Source organism: Equus quagga, chromosome 5 (genome assembly GCF_021613505.1).
Source record: "Equus quagga isolate Etosha38 chromosome 5, UCLA_HA_Equagga_1.0, whole genome shotgun sequence".
NCBI lineage: Eukaryota > Metazoa > Chordata > Mammalia > Perissodactyla > Equidae > Equus > Equus quagga.
The window spans coordinates 20,102,559-20,123,948 of NC_060271.1; the positions used below are offsets into that span (position 1 = coordinate 20,102,559).

General features: G+C 48.1%; 2 protein-coding genes across 2 annotated transcripts; one reads left to right on the plus strand and one right to left on the minus strand.

The window, feature by feature from the left end:
- Positions 1–4: 4 nt before the first annotated feature.
- DNALI1 (dynein axonemal light intermediate chain 1) lies at positions 5–8,453 on the minus strand. Its single transcript, XM_046661568.1, has 6 exons — positions 8,322–8,453; positions 7,629–7,771; positions 5,442–5,611; positions 4,224–4,402; positions 3,718–3,882; positions 5–1,804 (listed from the first exon to the last, which is right to left on the minus strand). The coding sequence occupies exons 1-6, from the start codon at positions 8,400–8,402 to the stop codon at positions 1,769–1,771; spliced, it is 774 nt and encodes a 257-aa protein (XP_046517524.1). The 5' UTR covers positions 8,403–8,453; the 3' UTR covers positions 5–1,768.
- Positions 8,454–9,326: 873 nt separating this feature from the next.
- Positions 9,327–20,290, plus strand: SNIP1 (Smad nuclear interacting protein 1). Its single transcript, XM_046662819.1, has 4 exons — positions 9,327–9,599; positions 10,848–10,950; positions 17,295–17,893; positions 18,792–20,290. Exons 1-4 carry the CDS (start codon positions 9,373–9,375, stop codon positions 19,054–19,056), a joined length of 1,194 nt encoding a protein of 397 aa, XP_046518775.1. The 5' UTR covers positions 9,327–9,372; the 3' UTR covers positions 19,057–20,290.
- The last annotated feature ends 1,100 nt before the right edge of the window (positions 20,291–21,390 follow it).

Genomic DNA, 21,390 nt, shown 5'->3' on the forward strand with positions numbered 1-21,390 from the left:
TTTCTTCATGCCCAGTTGGCATTTCTAAGGCCATAATGCATTTGTTCTGAGGTTTGACAGTCAAAACTCTTCCCCTGTGCTAGCGAAAATAAAGATAAAGCCCGCTCACCCCCAAGGAGTTCAGTGATGGAGTCCGTTGGCACGTCCAACACTTAAATTAGCTCTTAGTTCCAGTGTTACTGTCCTGTAAATGTCTGACAGAAACAGGGATGAGGTCTATAAAAGGGGAAATCTGGTATTTCTTTTGTACTTGTAGTTAGCAATTTGGAACAGAAGCCATTGGGAACAGAACTGTAAAAAGAAAACTTCAAGGATGTAGTGTACGTGGCCTGGGCTTTAAAATAAGAAGCAGCTCCAGCAGCTTCTGCTATCCTCCCTTGAGTCTGTTAAGTGGAACCATTTAGGATGTAAGTGCTTTACTGTCAAGGAGTCGTGGAACGAGCGCATCTCAGGGAACAGAGTTCTTCTCCGTGAAATGACAGCACAGACAGGTCATGTTAGTGGAGTCTCAGAATTTCTCAGGACACCTGGGTGGGGGTGAAAGCGCTGACTTCAAGCTGAGGTTTGAGTGTCTGGGGCATGTCTGACTTGGTGGAGCACAGCTCTCGTCAGACTGCAGTTCTTCAGGGAGCCTCAAAGCCCTAACAGGGCAGATGTCAGGTAAGGTCCCCTCAGAGGGGAACGGAGTCCTTCTTCGTGCCTCCTGCGGGTACTGAGCCCTTGAGGCGTTCCACCTGGTGGGGCTGTTAGAGCCTTCTTCCTAGGTATGTTCTTGTGAGATGTGGCTGAATGATGGAAGTCACCCAGCTTGTCGCCCTAGCCCACCCTGGTCTGCCCTGGATTAAAGGTTTATGTTGCTAATTCATATTCTGGGTCTACAAAACCAGAAGAGTCCCGAGCCTCTACACTTTGAGTCTAACCTAAGAGGAACAGTAAAGTGCAGTTGTCCACAGGCCGTAGCCCAGCTGCAACCATTGGAACTGCATTTGAGTTTTGGGTGCCTCTCCAGTTGATTAAACATAGCTAGTCGAGGGGTAGTGGTCGGGGTTTGACTTTCTGCAGAATAAGGCGACCACATGAGTGGTGGAGGAGGAGCTGAGGTGCAGGCAGCTCACACTGGACACTGGGACTCCTTTGCAGCAAACACTGACTTTCTCAAAAGCCACGGGTTTGACTCTGCCATTGCTTCCTCACCCAGGCAGTCTGAAACTGAGGAGGGGGTCCGGTTGACTTGGCAGGTGGGGACAAGATGATACAGTATAAAACCAAAGCTCCAAAATGAGTTACTAGAACTGCATTGGAGTGGGGGCGATGAAAAGACAGCAGATAAGGGAAAGACGGGCCTGAGAAGCCCAAGTTAAGGTGCAAGATGAATTGTAGACCAAAAATGCTGGGGAGAGGAGCAGCTTCATTTGGCCAGAAACCAGGGACGGTGTGGAGTGATGCTGAGAGAGCAGCTGCTTCACCTGAGGGATGAAGCAGAAAGGGGTGAATTCTAAGTCTTCCTATCTGAGTTGGCAAATCCCAGGGTGGGCGAGGAAGCCACATACTGAGACTACCTGGGCTACACCACCTTCCACTGCCAAACGAGGAGCCTGCCAGCCAGAGCTGAGGTGTTTCAAGGCACTGGGGCAATGGCGTGACTTCTGACAGACAGGTAGGTGGTGATCAGGGGAGGGGGGCAGCTTGTTCACTCAGGAAACTAGCTTTTTATTACAGAGGGCTTATGATGGGGCGGTGGTGCTTGCTGAGACCCATGTGGAAATTATCACTTCTTTGGTGCAATAATGCCTTCCAGTTGGGCCTGAAAAACAAAACAAACTCTGTTAATATTTGAAACTTGCAGCCTAATGCAAATAGCTGAGAGGTGATAAAAGCCTCTGGGAAGGATAATCTAAATGCTGCCACTCCAAGTGTTCTTTCCTTTCATTCCCAACTCCATATTTTCTAGATTAGCTGGTTCTGGCTTGGCATACAGTCTTGCTACATTATGAGAAAGCAGAGCTGTCCTGGTTTCCGTACAATAATGGCTCAGTGTATAACATAAAGCACTGAAAAGGAAATTGAATAAAACTTGTTGAAATAGTGGTTTTTCATGGCTCAGATTTCAGGCCTGAACACGTCCGCTGAGTTAAACATTTGGCTCTCTGGTTTGGGATCCCGGGAGCTCTGTGCTGGGACAAGAGGTTTGGGAAACAGCAAATTTGCAGCGACTGAGACAACTTGACACCCAATTAGAGAAAATTGCTACCGGTGAGTAGGGAGCTGTCCATCTTGTATGTAAAGCTTAAGACGCTTGGGAGTTATTTACTCTGCTCCTCTGACAGCCAGTGAAATAATTTACCATCATGGTGTGTGGACAGATCTTTAAGTAGGTCTATCCTGGGGGTTGCAAACACTGCTTTATTTGCAGTACAGCTTTGAGCCAATAAAAATCACTCACTTCTAAACAGTCGTTCACCCTGGGGATTACAGGGTTCCTTATAAATGTTTGAAAGATGCCAAGTTGTTCTGCTTTGCTCTTGCTGCCAGTACTATAGGAAGAACTGAGGAACTTGGGCTTGTGATAAAGGAACATGGAAGATAAGGGAGGCAGCTTCAGGGGCTGCTAAGTAAACAGATTCACATCTGGCTGTGAATGTTTCTAGCTTTTCTTTGTTTTTGTTAAACTTCTCAGCAACAAGAAAATCTATGTCATCCTTCACCAGCCGTTAATCCAAGCCCTTCTTTATCTCAAATGCCCGGCCCTCTTGGCTTATAGCGCCAACAAGCCTGCCAATTGCAAGAATGTAAGCGTTCTATGAGACTAGGGAGGAGAGGGAGATAAGACAGGGGGGGGGGGGGCGCCCCTTCTGGGAGAAAGCCACTAAGTGTCAACAGGCCACATATCTAGAGCAGTGGTTCTCAAACTTCAGCAAGCATCAGAATCACCGAGACCTGGTTAGAAACAGACTGTTGGACCCCAGCCCAAACTTTCTGATTTAGTAGATTGGGGTGGGCCCGAGAATTTGTATTTCTAGAAGTTGCCACGTGATGAGGATGATGCTGGTCTAGGGCCCAGCCTTTGAGAAGCTTTGGACCAGAGAGCCTGGAGTCTGAGAGGCCCGGCCCTCTGCCCAGTCCTTTTGACGAGTCCCCTCCCTCCCTTCAGATCAACTGGATAAAATACCACCAGCAAAAGGGACAAACACCTATAGCAACTTCCTTTCACCGCACACCTGGGGAAGGTTCCTGATCTGAAATAGTTCTTCCCTCTCAAACAGCCTTCCCTGGGCGCCCCAAAAGCTGTGCCTCGGAGGGACTGCCCGGGGAAAGCACTCCTATGAGGCCCCGCTGAAGAGATCCAGCCCTCTAGGAACGCTCCAGAACATCAGCCATGACGGGAGAGAAGTTCCGCTTTTTGCCATATCCACCTCTCCTAAAGGATGGGCAACTTTCCTCCAAGAGAAAAAAAAACTCCACTGGAGAGCCGGGCCGCCATGTCACGGGGATTCAGAGCTGAGAATAGAGACCCTCTCCAGAGCCAGATGGACGGAGAATCTGGGTAATGAACTCCCACCTCCCCCCCGCCCCGTAAAAGAGTCAGCTTCCTCTACTCCAGTGCATGTGGACACGGTATCTAGAAGTCCTCTGTAGGGAAAGGACCCAAGTGCCGGGCCTGCCTGGCTGGGGGCGGGCGTGTGGAAGCACCTCCACCTGGGCCTGCGCATCGACTACCTTTAGCTGCTGATTCGTCCGCTTTAGGAACTGAATCTCCTCGTTGTGCTTCTTCTCCTCCACCTGCCTCCTCTCAGTCTCCCGCTTCTCGATGGCCTCACATTTTGCCTTCTGCTCGTTCACTTGCCTCTCCAAATCTCTCTTCTCCGTTTCCAATTCTGTAATCTGAGGACAGAACCCCAAGTCATCCTGGGATGTCACCAAGTGGCAGAGTGATGCGAGTGCCTGGGTGGAGGGTTCTTGGGACACAGCTGTCCAACCCAAGACATTGCCAGGGTCTGTACTGCCACCCAGTGGGAGATCAGTGACTGGCATGGCATGTCCAAGAGGAGAGAACTCGGCCATGACCAGGGTTGGCTGTTACACTCTGAGCCCTGGGGTCCTCACTGAGGTCGTGGGAGAGCACCCCAGGAGGCCAGACTTGAGTGCTGGAATGACAACCATGTGGCCCCGAGATTGACAGAAGAGTCACAGAGGCCCAAAGTCTCGTGATAAACCCCACTCACTTTCCTCTCCATGTCTGACTTCCCCTGTTCGGCCTGCAGCGCCTTCCTCATGCCAAACGCCACGCTGCTCTCATACAAGGTCTGGTAGGCAGCGATGGTCATGCGGATCTCGTCCCGGACCCGCAGCAGCAGCAGCCCTCTCTCCGCGCAGTTGATGGTGACCTCCCGGATCAGCTCATCTTCCAGTGAACATACATACACAGTGAGGTCAGAGAAGACAGACAGGAGGGAAATCCACCATGTCTACTGCAAACCACCCTTCCCACTGGGAAGGGCCTAGGGGGTGTCCTCCTCACTTGGAGACAGGCCTCAAGGAGGAGCCTTGAATGGCCCCAGGAGCCTTGCCATACAGCCACTGCTCTGAACTTGACACTTGGGAGAACAGGCAGTCGGCAAGCCCGGCATGGCCAGAGCAGAGGCAGGCAAGAGTCCCAGGTCTGTTTGCAGCCGGGGACCCTTCTCTTCCGTCCTCAGCCAGCAACTGGGTACCATTCAAAGAAATCTGACTTTTTCAACTCGAAGATGGTGGCTGGGAAATCCTATGGGCCCCCTTGGCTGGACTGGTTTGGGGCTGGAAACAGTAGCATCTAGAGCTTGCCCACCCATCTCCTCCATAAATGCTGACCTGGAGGGCCAACCATAATCATACGCAGACTGAAGGGAGCTGTTAGACCCAGCAGCTGCCTCAGGGTTTGGAGGTGATTTGCATGTCGGCGTCCACACCGGCCAGTGAGATTGGGCCGAGGGACAGCCATCTGACACCAGCACTTGTGGAGTGAAACCTTAAATCCCTTGTGTCTGTCGCTTAACAACAAATTACCCTGAAATCTTTTTCTTGACCAAGGGCCGAATGTTGATAGATGGATATAAATATAGAACATTTTTCTAATAAAAAAATTAACACATGCTTATTATAGAAGTCTCTGAAAAAACAAAGATTTACAATGGCAGTTCTCATCTTACTCCAAACAACTGCTAAGGGGTGAGGGACCAGGTTGTCAGAGATACTGGGACTGGTAAGAGAGGGACTGGTAGGAGAGGCGCGGCTGGAGGGGGAAGGGGGTGCAGGGAGCACTTCCTGGGGGGGCAGAGAGGGAGGAACCAGATGATTCCAGGATGGGGTGGGCTGTGGCTCGGGGATACTCAGGGCTTGGGTCTGTGCCGAAGAGGAAGGGAAGGAGGCGGAACTGTACCGTACCCCACCCCCGGGCCACTCACCGAAACACTGTGAGTAGAGCTCCCGGCGGACAGGGCAGATGCCAGTCTCCCGGGCCTGCCGCTGCTGCAGCTTCAGGTCCAGCTGTTCCTGGAGATGCACCACATCCATCCGGGTGCTGGGGGTGCTGGACACCTGCTGGATCCATAGCTGCGTATCTTCCACCCACTCCCTGCGGCACAGACACAGCCAGGCTGAGAGAAACTCATTGACCAGAGAGGGTCCTCGAGACATGAGCAGAGATGGCCCTTTGAGCCCTCTGCCTGAGAGGAGTGAGGGGCAGCTCTGTCCTCAACCCACCAGAATCCTCCATCCTTTTCTCTTCCTTGGGGAGCGTGTGGTTCCAAGGCCACACCCACTATGCTGCCTCCACAGGGCCCCTACCTTGGGGCTGGGCCATCTCCACTCTCCCACAGCCCTCCATGAAATCATCACCCATGTTCCAGATCTTACCCTCCTAACATGGTGAGGACAGATATATGGTCGTTGCTGCTTGATCTGAACAGAAGGGACAGTGGGAATTCCCCCACCGACTTCTTGGGGGGGACACACAAGGCACCACAAATCTTGTGCCAGCCAGAAAGAGGCGAATGCATATACTGGGGAGTACGGAGGTTCTTGAAGGCGTGTGCCTCTATGGGCCTCCCCATAGTGAACCTTGTGTCAGAGGCATGGCCAGGTTCCAGAATCACGAGGAGGGAGTCTGAGGGCAGAACCGCTACGTGGGGAGAGAATTTCCATGCATTGGTGGGAGGGCATCAATTGAAAAATGCCCCCTCCTTCGACCTCCATCTCAGAGGAAATCGCAGTCCCTCTTTTACTGTTTCTCCTTTCCATCATAGCTTTAAAAACTGTGCTATCAGCTTACTACATAAAAACAGAAAAGGCATGCCACATAGTGATGAATGTCGCTGCAGAAGAAAGAAGCAGGGGAAGGGGATGGTGAAGAAAGGAGAAGGCGCTCTTTCATATGGCTTCTCAAGGAAGGCCTCCTTGAGGAAATGACATTTGAGCAAGACCTGAGTGAAGAAATGAAGAGAACCAGGTGGCTATCCGGGGAAGAGTATCCTCAGCAGTGAGAACAGCCAGTACCAAGGCCCTGAGATGGAAGAGTGGTGGAAGTGTTTCAGAAACAGCCAGCAGAGGTCCCTGTGGCACTAGCACAGTGAGCAAGGAGGAAAACAACATAAGGTCCCGGGTCTATCAGGGGCCAGATCGTGCCAGGTCTCCTAGGCACTGTAAGGACTTTGGATTTTAGTCTGAGTGAGCTGGGAGGCCGTTAAAGAGTTTCTGGCAGAAGACTGGCATGATCGGACTTATGATTTCAGAGCTGTGTGGAGAATGGATTGAAGGAGCAAAGAGTGGAAGCAGGGTTTTCAGATGGGAGGCCATTGCAGTAATGCCAGTGACAAAGAATGACTAGGAACAAGATGGTGGAGACAGAGGTGGTGAAAAGTGGTTGAATTTGGAATATAATTTGAAGGTGGAGCCAAAAGAATTTGATGAAGGATAGGACATGTGCCATGAGAGACCAAAAGGAATGAAAGGTGGCCTGAGCCAGCCCCAGTAGCCTAGCAGTTAAGTTCAGTGTGCTCCACTTTGGCGGCCCAGGTTCGCTTCCTGGGTGCGGACCTACACTGCTCATCTGGTCAGCAGCCATGCTGTGGTGGTGGCTCACATACAAAAAGAGAAAGATTGGCAGTGAATATTAGCTCAGGGCAAATCTTCTTTAGAAAAAAAAAAGAAAAGAAAGAAAGGTGCCCGAACCCCTCGTAAAAAGGAGAAGATTGGGGATGAGCAGGTTGGAGGAGGAAGAAATTGTGATTTATCGCGGACATGTTGAGTTTGAGATGTCTGTTAGACATCTTCATGAAGGTAATGAGGAAGCAATAGAACATACGGGTCTGGAGTTTAGGGGAGAGGATGGGGCTGGAAATGCACATTTGGGAGCCATCAACATACAGATGGGCTTTAAAGCCATAAGCCTGGGCGTGAGCACTCAGGAAATGAGGAGGGATAGAGAAGAGGGCTCGACCCACCCTCCCAGCATCCAGCCATCTGCACGCTCTAGGAGCTCGGGGATGCTGGCAGGAAACTCCAGCCAGGAACAGAGACAGACTGCCTCTCCCCACATTCCCAAGCTGTGGGATGCAAAGGCCTTCTCCCAGCCAGTGTTCCTGCTTTGTTACCTTGGGGGCAGGATGGCATTCAAGATTTCTTCTGCCTGCTTTGTAGGATCCGGGACACAGGAAGCTGCGAGCTTGGTCTTTGGTGGCTGTGGGACTGGACCTGAGGGTCCAGGCTGCTGGGGGCTGACTTTCAGTGGCCGAGCCTGAGAAGAAGGGACAAGTCAGGGCAGGAGGTGATTCAGACACTCAGTTCCACACATTCTGGCCTTCTAGATTGCTCCAAGTCTCCTACACACCCTCACCTATTCCCAGTTCCCTTTCCCCATCCATCTTCTCAGCACAAGTTATGCCTCAGAGCTGAAGGAGGCCATAAAGAGTCTCGGATCCCACAGCAACCCAATGCTTGTATCTCCTTGAACGGATATTTCTGGTACAGGTGCTCAAGCCTCTGCTTTCACACCTCTAGTGATGGAGCAATCACTACCAGAAATATTTGGGACCCATCCACCATGAAAAAGAGCCCCATTCATCTCCCTGTGACCTCCTTCCCCAATCTAACTCTGCCCTCGGGGGTCACCCAACATCTGGGCTTCTTCTAACGCTCTCACACTCTCCTTCCCCCGGCCCAATTCCCTTTACTCCCAGTCTCTGTCCCTCGAGACTCCCGATCCTCAGACTCCCGATCCTCAACGAGGGGATCTCTTTCCCCATCGGAGTTTCGCGGCTCCCCCGCCCCTTGAGACCCGTCCTTACTTTGGGACTCCGTTTCTCCGTGTTCCGGCTCACCAACACCGGCGTGTCATACTTGAGCAGTGAGTCCGCGGGGGGGATCATGGCGGCGGCGAGAGGAGTAGCCCAGCTGCTGCCCCTCCGGTCCCGGCCTTGTTTGCCGTCACCATGGAAACCTCCTCTCCCAGCCTCATGGCCTGGGCGGGGCTTCGCGGTGGGGCGGGGCCAGCGGCGCGCGAGTTTCTGCACAGCTTTTCCGGTGCTTAACTTGTCAGGCCTCCTGCTCCCCGGGTCGCCTCCGTAGTCTTGGAAACTGGGAGAACACGGGTTCGAGTCCCTGCGCTGCGTCTAGCTCACAGGTTGAATGAGGCGGCAGATCACCTTCTCTGACCTCTGATTTTGTCACCTGCAAAATGGGAGTCATCTGACTCCTCAGTGAAAGGTTGGGGAAAAGTCCCGGAGGAAGGCATCTGGGATTCCCAGGTTTTAAAAAGTATTTGTTTTGAATTAGATGGAGAAATGACAACATAACAGAAAGTTCAGGAATAGAAGGGAAATACCTATGATCTGCCCACAGGCTACCATCTAGGATTGCATTTGCTTCTCTTCTTTCCTAAACGTATTTCTAAACGTGAATGAAACCAGTTTGCGCACAATTTTGTATCCTGCTTCTTCCGTTTAACAAGTCAGGGTTTTTTCCGTTTGTCATACAGAGTTCGTAAATAGCATTGCGAATGGCGACATAACATCCATCGGTTCGGTAAACAGTTTCCTACTACTGGGCATTTCGGTTGTCTCAGTGTTTAGTAATTACTAACAATGCGGCAAGAAGCAGCCTAGAGAGTAGCTTTTTCCCAGAAGTTTGCTTTTGAAACCTAAAACTCCCGCCACGGAGACGGCTCCCTACGGCCCCGCCCACTACTGCGTCATGGTCACGTGTTCAGCCCCTCCGCCGCGAGGGTTTCTGGGAGAGCGCGCACCACGGAAGCGGAAGTCCAGGGGTTAAACGCGTCACTTCCTTCAGCCAGAGGAGCGCAACGGATCTCTCTTCGCTTCGTTCAGCCTATATCTCAGCATGAAGGAGGTGAAGAGCGAGCGGGAACGGGGGAGCCGACGACGGCACCGGGACGGGGACGTGGTGGCGGCGGCGGCGGCAGTGGTGGTGAAGCAGGAGCGCCTGAGCCCGGAAGCCGCGCCTCCCGCCCACCGCCGTCCGGACTCCGCCGGTGGGAGCCCGTCCCCGCCGGCCGGCGAGCCGGGCCGCCCTGGTCACCGCGGGAACCGAGCCCGGGGAGGTAGCCGGTAAGTGGGAAGCAGCCCGGGGTGGACCTTGGGTCGGGCTCGTTGAGAAGGGAGGACAGGGCTAGCGTCAGAAACACGCCTGGATGCTGGGCGCGGCAGCTTGGACTTCATCGGAGGGCGGTGGGAGTGACCCGCTCGTGCTTGGGTGAAAGGTTTCCTCCGGCACCTGTCACTGGTGTTATAGCGGGGCCTTAAGCGCCTAATGGGCAGGATCCGCCCCTTCCTCTCTGTGTGCCCAGCACTTCGCTGAGTATGGCCCAGCGGGTCGCACTGATCATTTTAAGTTGAAATGAAAGATTTTCCCCATCTGCCTGTCTTTTCAATCATCTGCTCCAAAAGATTTTCACATCGAGGGCCTAGGCAATCTACCTGGTAGAAATTCTTGAAAAAAAAATTGTCTCTTGCTAGACTCGTTCATTTATTCATTCATTCAGCATAGTTTTACTGAGTACTATAATGTGCTGAAGACTAGGGGCCGCAAGGGTGAACAAGGTAGATGGCCTTTACCCTAGCGAAGGTGACGTCTAGCCCTGAGACAAAATAGCAAGCAAAGAAAATCGTTTGCGTTAGTGATAGATATTAGGGATAGGTTAAAACATTCATGTGATAGTGAGAGACTGGAGGGAAGTGGGAGAAGGCCTCTTTGAATAGAAGCCATTTGAGCTGAGACCTGAATGATAAGAATAATCCAGCCTTGTAAAGATCTAGGCATAGGAAACAACACGTGCAAAGAACCTGAAGTGGAATTAATTGTGATCGTTCCAGAAATAGGAAAAAAAAAAGTAGTGGTCAAGCAGAGTGGTGGGAATGAGGTGGGAGAGGGAGGAGATGGAGCCAGAGAACTTGCTGATGGATTGTATGTGGTTATGGGGGAAAGAGTAGCGGGTGGTTGTTGGTGGTGAGGAAAAAAAGAGTCAAGGGCGACTTACAGGTTTGGCTTGAGGACCAGGGTGGATGGTGATGCCTGTTACCAAGATGGCAGAGACTGAGAGAGGAAAGGTTTTTGAGGGGTGGAAATCAAGCTATGTTCTCTAAGCAAGAAGGTTCAGTAAGCAGTTCTATGTGTGGGTCTGGAACTCAAGGGAGCTGGTAGGACTAGGCAAGGGGAGCTCCTGCCCCCTTGGTGTGTCAGCAGAGACCTTCACAAATGTGGTGTTGGTGTTAGCAGGTGAGCCTGATACTTGCAGCTAATTTATAAGGGGGAAGGGAAATTGAGATAAAATCCTGTGTGTCCCATGCTCTGAAAAGGTCCCCAGCCAAAAAGAAAAACAAGTCCTCAGGGAGAAGAAGCAAGTCTCCTCGGAGTAAGAGAAGCCGAAGCCCTCACCACTCAATGGTCAAAGTGAAGCAGGTAAGTGGATTGAGATGTTTTGATACTGGGTCCGAATCTGGAGCCTCTTCCCCTCCTAGCTGGAGTGTCGTGTACCTGTACCTGCAGTGGGCTTTTCTGAAAACTGGTTTTGGGTATTTTTTTTTTCTGCTTGCTTTTTGTTTTGAGGTAGTTGTCAATTCACACGCAGTTGTAAGAAATCATACAGAAGTGTACTCTTCACCCTGTTTCTACAATGGTAACATCTTACCGAAGTATAGTACAATATCAAACCAGAATATTGACATCAACACAGAACACTTCCATCGCCACAAGGATCTCTCCTGTTGTCCTTTATAGTCACATCCACTTCCCTCCCACCCGTACCCCTCCACTCTTGGCAGCTTCTAATCTGTTCTCCATTTCCATAATTTTGTCACTTCAAGAATGTTATGTAAATGGAATCATACAGTAGGTAACCCTTAGGGTTTGGCTTTTTTTACTCAGCGCAATTCTTTGGAGAGTCTTTCAGGTTGTTGCATCTATCAGTGTTCATTCTTTTTTATTGCTGAGTGGTATTCAATGGTATGGATTTAACAGTTTGTGGATTAACAAACATCTGAGTTGTTGCCCGGTCTTCACTGTTATGCGGAAGGCTGCTACATAAACATTTGTGTACAGGTTTTTGTGTGAACATAAGTTTTCATTTCTCTGGAATAAATGTCCAGAAGTGCAATTGCTGGATCATCTGGGAGTTGCATATTTAATTTTTTTAAGAACTTGCCAACCTGTTTTCCAGAGAGGCTGTATTAGTTTGCAAGGATTTCCATAACAAATACCGCAGATTGGACGCCTTAAACAACAGAAACTTATTTCTCACAGTTTCAGAGACTGGCAGTCGAAGACCATGGTGTCAGCACATTTGGGTCCCCCTGAGGCCTCTCTCCTTCTCCTCTCTCCTCCTGTGTGTCCTCACACAGCCTTCCGTCTGTGTGCTCATGTCCCTGGGGTCTCTTCCTCCTCTTCTAAGGACACCAGTCACACTGGACTAGGCCCTCACTCTCATTTTAACTTCATCAGTCCTTTAAAGACCTTATCTCCAAACAATGGTTATATTCTGAGGTTTGGGGGTTGGGATTCAACATAGGAATTTTGTGGAACATAGAGAATTTGATCCATAACAGTGGCTATACCTTTTACATTCCCACCTGGAATGCATGAATGATCCCATTTCTCTGCATCCTCACTAGCAGTAGTATTGGCACTGTTTTTTATTAGCCGTTCTGATAGGTGTGTAGTGCTATCTCATTGTGACTTTAATTTGCATTTCCCTGGTGGTTATTGTGGTTGAACATCTTGTCCTGTGCTTATTTGCCATGTGTGTATCCTCTCAGAGGAAATGTGTCTTCGTGTCTTTTGCCTGTTTTCTAGTTGGATTAAGAGTTCTTTGTAGAGTCCAGGTACTAGGCCTTTTTGGGTGTGTGGTTTGTAAATATTTTATTCCAGTCTGTACCTTGTCTTTTTATTCTCTTAACAGGGTTTTTCTCAGAGCAAAAGTTTTTTAATTTTGATGAAGTCCAGCTTATCCCTTTTTCCTTTTCTGGACTGTGCTTTTTGGTGTCATGTCTAAGAACTTTTTGCCTCGCTGCCCTAGATCCCGAAGATATGTTTTTTCCTTAAAGTTTTACTTTTAAGTCCATGATCTATTTGAGTTCGTTGGGCTAAACCTCATGAGCCTTAGGTCGAAGTTTATTTTTTGGCTTCTGAATATCCACTTGCTCCAGCACCATTTTTCCTTGCTTGAATTGCTTTTGCTTCTTTGTCAGGAATCGTTTGGGCGTGTGTGTGGGTTTATTTCTGGGTTCTCTGTTCTGTTCCATTGATCTGTCTGTCATTCTGCCGATAGCACACAGTCTTGATTACTCTGGCTATATAAGTTGTCTTAAATCAGATAGACTGATTTTTCTCACTTTCTTCTTTTTTAAAATTGTTTTAGAGCAATCTTGTCTGTATCTATTTAAAAAAAAAAACCTTGCTAGAATTTTGGTAGGAATTGTGTTAAACCTGAATTTTGGAGAGAATTGGCTTTCTGATTATGTTGAGTCTTCCACTCCGTGAACACTGTGTGTCTCCGTTTATTTAGATCTTTGATTTCTTTCATCAGCATTTGTAGTTTTCCTGGACGTGTTTTCTAAGACTTACACTCGTTTGGTTGGGTTTTTTTGGAATGATTATAATTGATATTTTAAATTTCGCTATCCACATGTTCATTGCTAGTATATAGAAATAGAATTGATTTTCATGTGTTTATCTTATATTCTTTGACCTTACGAACTCATTTATTCTAGGAGATTTTTTGTAGATTACTCAGGATTTTCTGCATAGAGTCATATCTGCAACTAGGGACAGTTTTATTTCTTCTTTACAATCCGTATGCATTTTATTTCCTTCCTTGTTGCACTGGCTGGGACTTCCAGCACTGTGTTCAATAAGAGTGGTGAGAGCAGACACCCTTGCCTTGTCCTCAGTCTTGAGAGACAAGCATTCAGACTTCTTTTTAAAGAAACTCTTATGTTACAAATACCAGCAGGGTCACCCATGGTGCACAGGTTCAGTGGAGCTTCCAGACTAAGACAGGAAGAAGGACCTGGCCACCCACTTCTGAAAAAAACTGGCTATGGAAACCTACGAATAGCAGTGGAGCATTGTCTGATACAGTGCCGGAAAGTGAGAGGATGGCACAAAAAGACCAAGCAGGGTTACGCTCTGCTGTCCACGGGGTTGCTAGGAGTTGGAATTGACTCTCTGGCACTAACAGCTGTGTTTCAAAATGCCAACAGAGACACTGGCTTTAAGAAAAGGGATTTTCCTATGAATTTGAGAGACTGTAGGCCAACTTTCTACTACCTTGAAGATGTAAAGCCAGACAGTCTTGAGGGTCTGTCACATGAGTTGGTCAGGCACTGCTTTGGCTATCTCAGAATTCACCCCCTGGAACCACAGCACCCAGATTGAGCATCTCAGACCACTTGGAGTTGTTTGTTTGTTTATGTACAACTTGCAGCTGTTTTCCTCTGGTTTCTAAATCAGCATTTTACAATGACTCCTGGGGCCTTTAGCATGGAACTTTTCTGTGATTATTATTATTTTAAAGTGTTTTGGTTTGCTAACTTCCCTCCTGACCCCAAATTATGTCTTTAAACGCTGATTTCTGTGTATTAATTAGCTAGAAACTTGGAAATGGCTCTCAAGCAAAAGGGCTTGACAGGCAGTTGAAATGAAGTGACTTTCACGTGGATCGTAGGAGTGCACGCAGCCTCTGACTGAAGCATGACTTGTGCTGGCAGGTGTTCTCTTCTCCACCCCTGCATCGCCGCTTAAAAAGATTGATTGATTGCATGCTCATTGTGATAACACGGAAGTATGTAAAATAAAAAGTGAGAGTATGGTGTGTGTAGTATATGGTTACTCCTCTCATTATCCCCCACATCGCACCCCTACCCCCAAACAAAGAATCACCTCACTCCCCAGAGGTAACCATTTTAATAGTTTGATATTTCTACTTCAAGGCTCTATTATACTTATGTTCTCTTCTTTTCCTTTATGTTTTGGGGGGGGTGTGTGTGTGTGTGTGTGTGTTTATATGTATTCCATACAAAGATTTTAGTTTAAAAAAAGCCATGTTATATGTAGTATCCCACTTGACTTAGCAATGATTGAGAGAGTATATTGGAATCTTGGTTATTTTGTGTTATCTGATTATTTAGTTTGTCATTTTCTCTCCATAGTTTTTACTCATTTTGCTTGGCATACGCTTATTTAAAATGAAGACTGAGAATTGGCTGTTGGGTTTAGTGATGTAGAAGTCATTGGTGACCTTGACCGGCAATTTTAGTGGAGTAATAAGAGTGAAACTTAACTGGCGGGTTCAAAAGAAGATGGGAGAAGAATTGGAGGCTGGTTTAAAAAAACCTAACTCTTTTGAGGAGTTTTACTGCAAAGAGGAGTGAAGGTATAGAGTAGAGGCTGCCTTGGGAAATGGAGTCTAGAGAAGAGCAGATTCCTGTGCTGATGGGAATGATCCAGTAGAGAAGGGAGACTCTCGATGAGAGGGGATGGGATTGAGCTGCCAGTGTAGGAATTAGCTTTAGATAGAAGCACAGTTAGTTCACTCAAGGTGACGGGAAAGGAAGGCAGAGTATATGGGTGTAGGTACTGGTAGGTGGGGAGGTGTCACTCACTTCTGACTGAGTGAATAAGGAATGGGGAGACCATGTAGGAGATTTGAGGAGAGAGAAGGGGTGAAACTGGGAGAATGAATGGATCGGGGAATGTAGGGTGGTTGCTGGGTGTCATGGGACCAGTCAGAATGGTGTTTTTTTGCTCCAGGCATTTTTATTTGCTTCATTCTCGTTGTGGTTTTGCCAGGAACGTGCAACAAAATGGCATAGGGGCAAGGGATTTGAATGTGTCTGCAAGGGAGCAGTCATGCCGCTTGACCGTGAAACTTAAATTAGACAGGAAGGGAGAGAGGCCTGCAAGAGGGTGAGGGACTGTGCAAAGGTAGTCAGATCAAAGGCTTGGATGTTTTATTGGGATAAGGATTGTGAGAGTTGGGGAAATGTGGGCTGGAAAGGGGGCCAGAAAGAGGATTGCTTGAGACTGAAATTAGAGAGGGGTTGCAGTTACTAGAAACAAAAAGGTCTGAGCATAAGTGTGGGAGTGAGTGGTTGAGGTGAAGGGAGGAGACAAATAACATCGCTGGAAGAGAGGAATTCAAAGGACAGAGAGGCCAGCACAGTAAGGGCCACCTGTGTGTTACTGAAATCACCAAGAGTAATGTTGGAGAGAGTGACTTGAGCTAGAAGTACAATTGGCAAGAAGTGAGGGGACATGATTGAGGGAAATGAAAGTAATGGGTCATAATGGTCTTAGGGGTGATTGAGAGCTGGGGTTTTCTAGGGAGAGAGGAGAGCTTGGGGAGTATTCTAGAATTGGCAGTGAGAAGGAAGGAGGATGCCTGCCTTATGTCCAGACCCAGAGATGATGGGGGCTGGGGGAGTCTGGGGAAAAAACTGCTCCCGCTGAGAGAGCTGCAGGGCAGCAGTGTGCTAGGGCAGAGAGCGTTCTGTCAGAGCACAGGGGAAGGGAACGCACAGAGACAACGTTAAGGATGTAGATTTCACTGAGCTTTCCATTCCAGGGGGCCTCATAAAATGGTTTCAGGAGTTGAGGTAGGGTGGGATTTGGGGACAATAGTGGATGTACAATGCCGTATGGAGATTAGAATACAAAGGAGGTGGGGGTGATGGCTGGAGTCTGTGGCTTCTTATAGTGACTCCTCTAATCAGGGATAAAGGGTATAATGAGATTAGTGCTGGTGAACTCAAGGCAGATGGTGGTGGCAAGCTTGTGAATATCTGACAGTAGGAGGGATGGGGGTCTGAGGCTCCCTCTGGATGCTTGTCTTTGCAGACTAGGAAATCTAGGAAAACTGAGTCCTGCTCCGAGCAAGCAGGCCCCCACTTGACCCCTGGCATGTCAAGGAGAAGGCTTGGTGGGGGAGGGTGTCTCAGTCCCAGTGCTCAGTGTTCCCTCTGTACCCCTTTCCAGAAAGGGCGGCCTTGCGCATAGTGTCCTGGGCTCCCTCTTGAACTCTGATGCTTTGGTTATTAAGGATAAATTTATTTCGTGTGTTCATTAGATATTTATTCCTTCTGAAAATTGCTTTTGAAGATCCTTTGCTCATTTTTCTGTTGGATTGTTTTTCTTATTGATTTATTTTCTTATTGATATATTAATATATGTTATGTGTTGCAAACATTTTCTACCAGGCTAATTTTCAGTGCTGTCTTTTTCAGTATTGAAACCATGGTCTATTTTTCCATTTTGTCAGATCTTTAAAAAGTAACTATTAGTACATTTTCACAGGTTTCTTCTTATATGTCCTGCATATTTCTTAAGTGTATTCGTAGGTAGTGAATAGTTTTTGTTACTGTCGAGATGAGCTCTTTTAAAACTCCTGTTACACTTTCACTTTGGGCATAAGAGACAGCTAGCTTTTTTCTTTGCATATTGATCTCATACATGACTGCTTAACTCTCTTTGTTACTTCTGTTTTCTGTCTGTGCTTCCAAGTTTGCCTGTAGGCGCTTGTTTCTAGGGCTCAGCACACGGGCTTGCACAGTCAGAGCTCTGGTTGGGCAGCAGCATGGGGTATCTAGACTGCGTGGCCTTGCAAGGGAACATAACCACCACTGATGACCTTGTTTCTGTGGGACGTTTTGCTCTGAATGCCAAAGTCCACATTACAAACGACTTTTTGAACGCAGCTTGTTCATAGATCGTGGACTGCCTTTAGTTGACTGAGTCTCTTTGAATTTCAGGAACGTGAGGATCATCCCCGGAGAGGCCGGGAGGACCGGCCGCACCGGGAACCTTCAGGACAGGAACACAGGCGAGCTAGGAACAGCGACCGAGACAGACACAGGGGCCACTCCCACCAGAGGAGAACCTCGAACGAGAGGCCTGGGAGTGGGCCGGCTCAGGGACGGGATCGAGACCCTCAGAACCTTCAGGCTCAGGAAGCAGAGCGGGAGTTTCATAACGCCCGGCGGCGGGAGCATCGCCAGAAGAATGAAGTCAGTGCTGGTGGTCTTGAGTCTCAGGAGTTGGTTCCTCGACCTAGTGGCAACAACAAAGACAAAGAGGTGCCTGTTAAAGAAAAGCCAAGCTTTGAACTTTCGGGGGCGCTTCTCGAGGACACCAACACTTTCCGGGGCGTAGTCATTAAATATAGCGAGCCCCCAGAAGCACGTATCCCAAAAAAACGGTGGCGTCTCTACCCCTTTAAAAATGATGAGGTGCTTCCAGTCATGTACATCCATCGACAGAGCGCTTACCTCCTAGGCCGACACCGCCGCATCGCAGACATTCCAATCGATCATCCTTCTTGTTCAAAGCAGCACGCAGTCTTTCAGTATCGGTGAGTTACATTTGCAGAAAGAAACTGAAGTGCAAACAGGAAGCTGAATGTCTCAGTTAGGATGACTGAGGTTTGTGTGCATGTGCGTGCAGAAGAGTCCCCTACCCCTCGTGTCTACTATTAGTCTTAAGTATTCTTATTAACCCAACTGCCCCTTGAATACTCACTTACATCTGCATAAGAGCAGTGAACTTGGTGTCAGAAATCCAGATTCTGAATCCCGCCACTGCCACTTACCAGGTGTTTGACCTGGGGCACGAGCCACTCTGGGCCTCAGTTTCTACCCACCTCATGGGGCTCTTATGAGGGTCAAATGGAAATATAACTGAGAATGCCTGGCACGTGTGTTAGCTGAATCTGTATCTTGACAGTTTGCCTAGTACGTCTGTTATTGTTTGATCCGTGAGGAGGATAGGACAAGTGTTAACATCCCCATTTGACAGATGAGAAGACTGAAGCTCAGCAAATCAATGATCACCATAGTAGAATTCTGGCTTGAATCCAGCTCCCGTGACTCTGAAGTCCAGATCTACTCCTTTATTCCCACTGGGACAGGAGCTAAATTATATTGAAATATAGGTGAAAGAAGCATTATATTGATGATAAACAACACAAAAAATGTATTTTCTTAACCATAGCAAGAGGCCTTTGGATCCTGCGTTTTAAGCTTTTGATCTGCCGTGAACTCCCCGCTCCCCCACCAGCGACCAGTTCTCACCGTTTCTACTAAGTATATTTAACTTGCTCCCAATTTCCAGGTCATGCCTTACCCTTGATTTCCTAGAGTTTGAACTTGACCTGTGCTCAAGCCAGGTCTGCCTCATGCAGGCTGTGTTGGCAGAGAGGTGGATGCTCTGAGGCAGTTTGCTCAGCTCTCTCTCCCCTTTGTCTCTGCCAGGCTTGTGGAGTACACCCGTGCCGATGGGACGGTCGGCCGCAGAGTGAAGCCCTACATCATCGACCTTGGCTCGGGCAATGGGACGTTTTTGAACAACAAGCGCATTGAGCCGCAGAGATACTACGAACTGAAGGAAAAGGATGTCCTTAAATTTGGGTTCAGCAGCAGAGAGTATGTTCTGCTTCATGAGTCCTCTGACACCTCTGAAGTAGACAGGAAAGAAGATGAAGATGACGAGGAGGAGGCAGAAGTGTCTGACAGCTAGCAAACTAGGAAACAACCCAGACTCTTAGCGACCTTTTCTTTGTGCGAAGGCTTTGGGATTGACTCACGGAGCACCGTGGTGCTCTCCGTAACGCCTCTTATTGCCTTAAGTCTTTCCTCTGTTGCTGCCAGCTTATGTTGCAGTGTAAGAACACTGACTTCTGTTCGACTGACCTTTCTCTCTGGCACATCAGCCACATGCCTCTGGGCATTTGTTTTGAGAATAGTCTCACCAACACACCGTATTTTAGTAGAAGCGTTGTGGCTTTAGTTGGTGCTTTCAGAACTGCTGCCTAGGAAACTATAAGCCCTTGGTTAAAGGGAAACTGTGGTTTGTTCTCTTTGTACAGTTCCTTTATTTATATAGCTGTTAAGCTTTGTGGACCGGGTTTGTTTGTGTTTTTGTTTTTGGGGCAGACCCCTGAACAGAGAATCTTCCTAAGCTTTGGTTATCGCCAAAACAGCCTCCAGTATATACCAAAGCTTTGACTGGTTGAGCTCTTGAGTCACAGAAGTTGACTTTGCACTTCGTTTTTGGGGGGTGGGAATCTACCACATGACCTCATTGTCGACTGTTGGACTTAAACAGATTCTTTATGGAGCCTGCTTAAGCAAACAACTGTCCGGGAGCATCATGGCTACTGCCAGAGGGCGCTGATGTAATGTCATGAGAGGCTGAAGTGGGTCGTGGATCTGTTTCCTGTGGAAGAATTCTGATTTCTCCATGGAGCATGTACATAACAATTTTGTTCATCTTATCTGTTCTTCAACTTTGCATTTTTATTCAAATGTGATCTCCTTTCTGCTTTGTTTAAGAAACACACTGTCCTTTATGTGGCAGGGTCCTTGCTTTATTCTAACAACGTGTGTATGTGTCTAAAGCAGACTGTGTAGTTTACATGTTTCATCCTTTTAAAGAACATTAAGAGAGGTTGTATTTACCTTCTCAAGGCTAGAAAGCATGGAAATTGCCCAGTTTCCTAATTTTCCACCAGAGGAATGTGTGTAAGTAGAAAAGTCGTAACTACTTACATATATCGTGTGTGTGGGTGTGTATATATATGTATATAAAGTGGTGTGTGAAAGAGCTGCATACTGATTTTCATATGAGAATGTTTTGTGATGTCAATGTAATACTACATTATAGGCAAAGGCCTCCCTGCATTTGAAGAGCAGGTTTTCATTTATATGTATTTTTGGGATAAAAAATAATAAAATTTGTAAATATAGCCTCACTTCAAAGAGTAATACTTTCCTAGCATAAAGGACCTTGTGTTGATAAGGCTATTTGCTGCTAACGGAATCTTTGTATCAATATTTTTGAGGTAACAATAGGTAGTTGTGGAGGGTGCCATGGGAGCAAGACGGGAAATAGTGAAGATAGGACCCACACTTGCATTGGAATCCAGATCTTCAAATCCCAGCGAGTGAGTGTTGGTCCTGTTGAAGCTGCAGTGTTTTCTAAATTGGCAGGGATGGGGTTTTCCTTCTCAGGATAGTCAGAGTTGGGGCAGGTTATACGCAGCGGGCCTCATCCCAGGTTACCCCTGTGGCTGTTGTGGTGGGGGCTGGGAGGAGAAGGGAGAGAGGACGCAACGCAGTCAGCGCTGCTGCCAGCTGCTCCTCTTGGGTTGAAACGTATGATGCTGTCATGCTGTCTTCTTTACTGGTGTTTTTCCTTTAAGGTTTCACATACCCACGTGTACTCAGGGCTGAGTGTTGACTAGTGTGGGGAGGGTTCAAAAGAAATGGAAACATCCCCTTTGAAGAGTGAACATGAACAAGGTCAGTTAGATGAAAAGTAAGATGAAGGGAAGCTACAAGGATGTAAGAGCAGTTAGCACTCCCTCCCCCAATGTGTTCTCCACTGGCCGTGGTAACTGCTGTTTTCCTAATTTTGATGTGAGCCTGGATCACATGCTACATATATGCACATCTGAAAGGTAGGTTTTGTTTTAATGAATTTTTCTCTTAATCCAAATGGATGGTTTTCTCTTTCTGGGATCAGGCGCTAATCTGGCATCTCTCTCCACGGCCTCCTGCTGCAGTCCGAGCTCCGTCTCCTGCCTGCCAGCCTTGGCTTGACTTCACACCCCATCGTGGGGGGCACTGAGCTACATGAGCACTTTTCCCGCGTGTTTCAGTAAGAGGGCCCAATGTGTCGTGCACTTTTGCCACCTGCATTAAGAGATTCTTCATGCCGAATACCTGGGAAAGTGTTCTCCCCCCCCCCCCCCCCCCCCCGCCTTTTCTTTTTTGAGAAAGAGTGTCAAAGACATTAACCCATCTCCAAAGCCGGATGTCACCAGCAGACTTCTCATTTGAAGTTGACATA

Excerpts from the sequence above, each read along its gene's own strand:
- DNALI1 (XM_046661568.1), bottom strand. The coding sequence starts at position 8,402 with ATGATCCCCCCCGCGGACTCACTGCTCAAGTATGACACGCCGGTGTTG. Across the intron at positions 5,612-7,628 it reads AATGCCATCCTGCCCCCAAG|GGAGTGGGTGGAAGATACGC; the intron begins GTAACAAAGCAG and ends TCTGTGCCGCAG. Across the intron at positions 3,883-4,223 it reads AGTCAGACATGGAGAGGAAA|ATTACAGAATTGGAAACGGA; the intron begins GTGAGTGGGGTT and ends TTCTGTCCTCAG.
- SNIP1 (XM_046662819.1), top strand. The coding sequence starts at position 9,373 with ATGAAGGAGGTGAAGAGCGAGCGGGAACGGGGGAGCCGACGACGGCAC. Across the intron at positions 10,951-17,294 it reads CAATGGTCAAAGTGAAGCAG|GAACGTGAGGATCATCCCCG; the intron begins GTAAGTGGATTG and ends TTTGAATTTCAG. Across the intron at positions 17,894-18,791 it reads CACGCAGTCTTTCAGTATCG|GCTTGTGGAGTACACCCGTG; the intron begins GTGAGTTACATT and ends TGTCTCTGCCAG.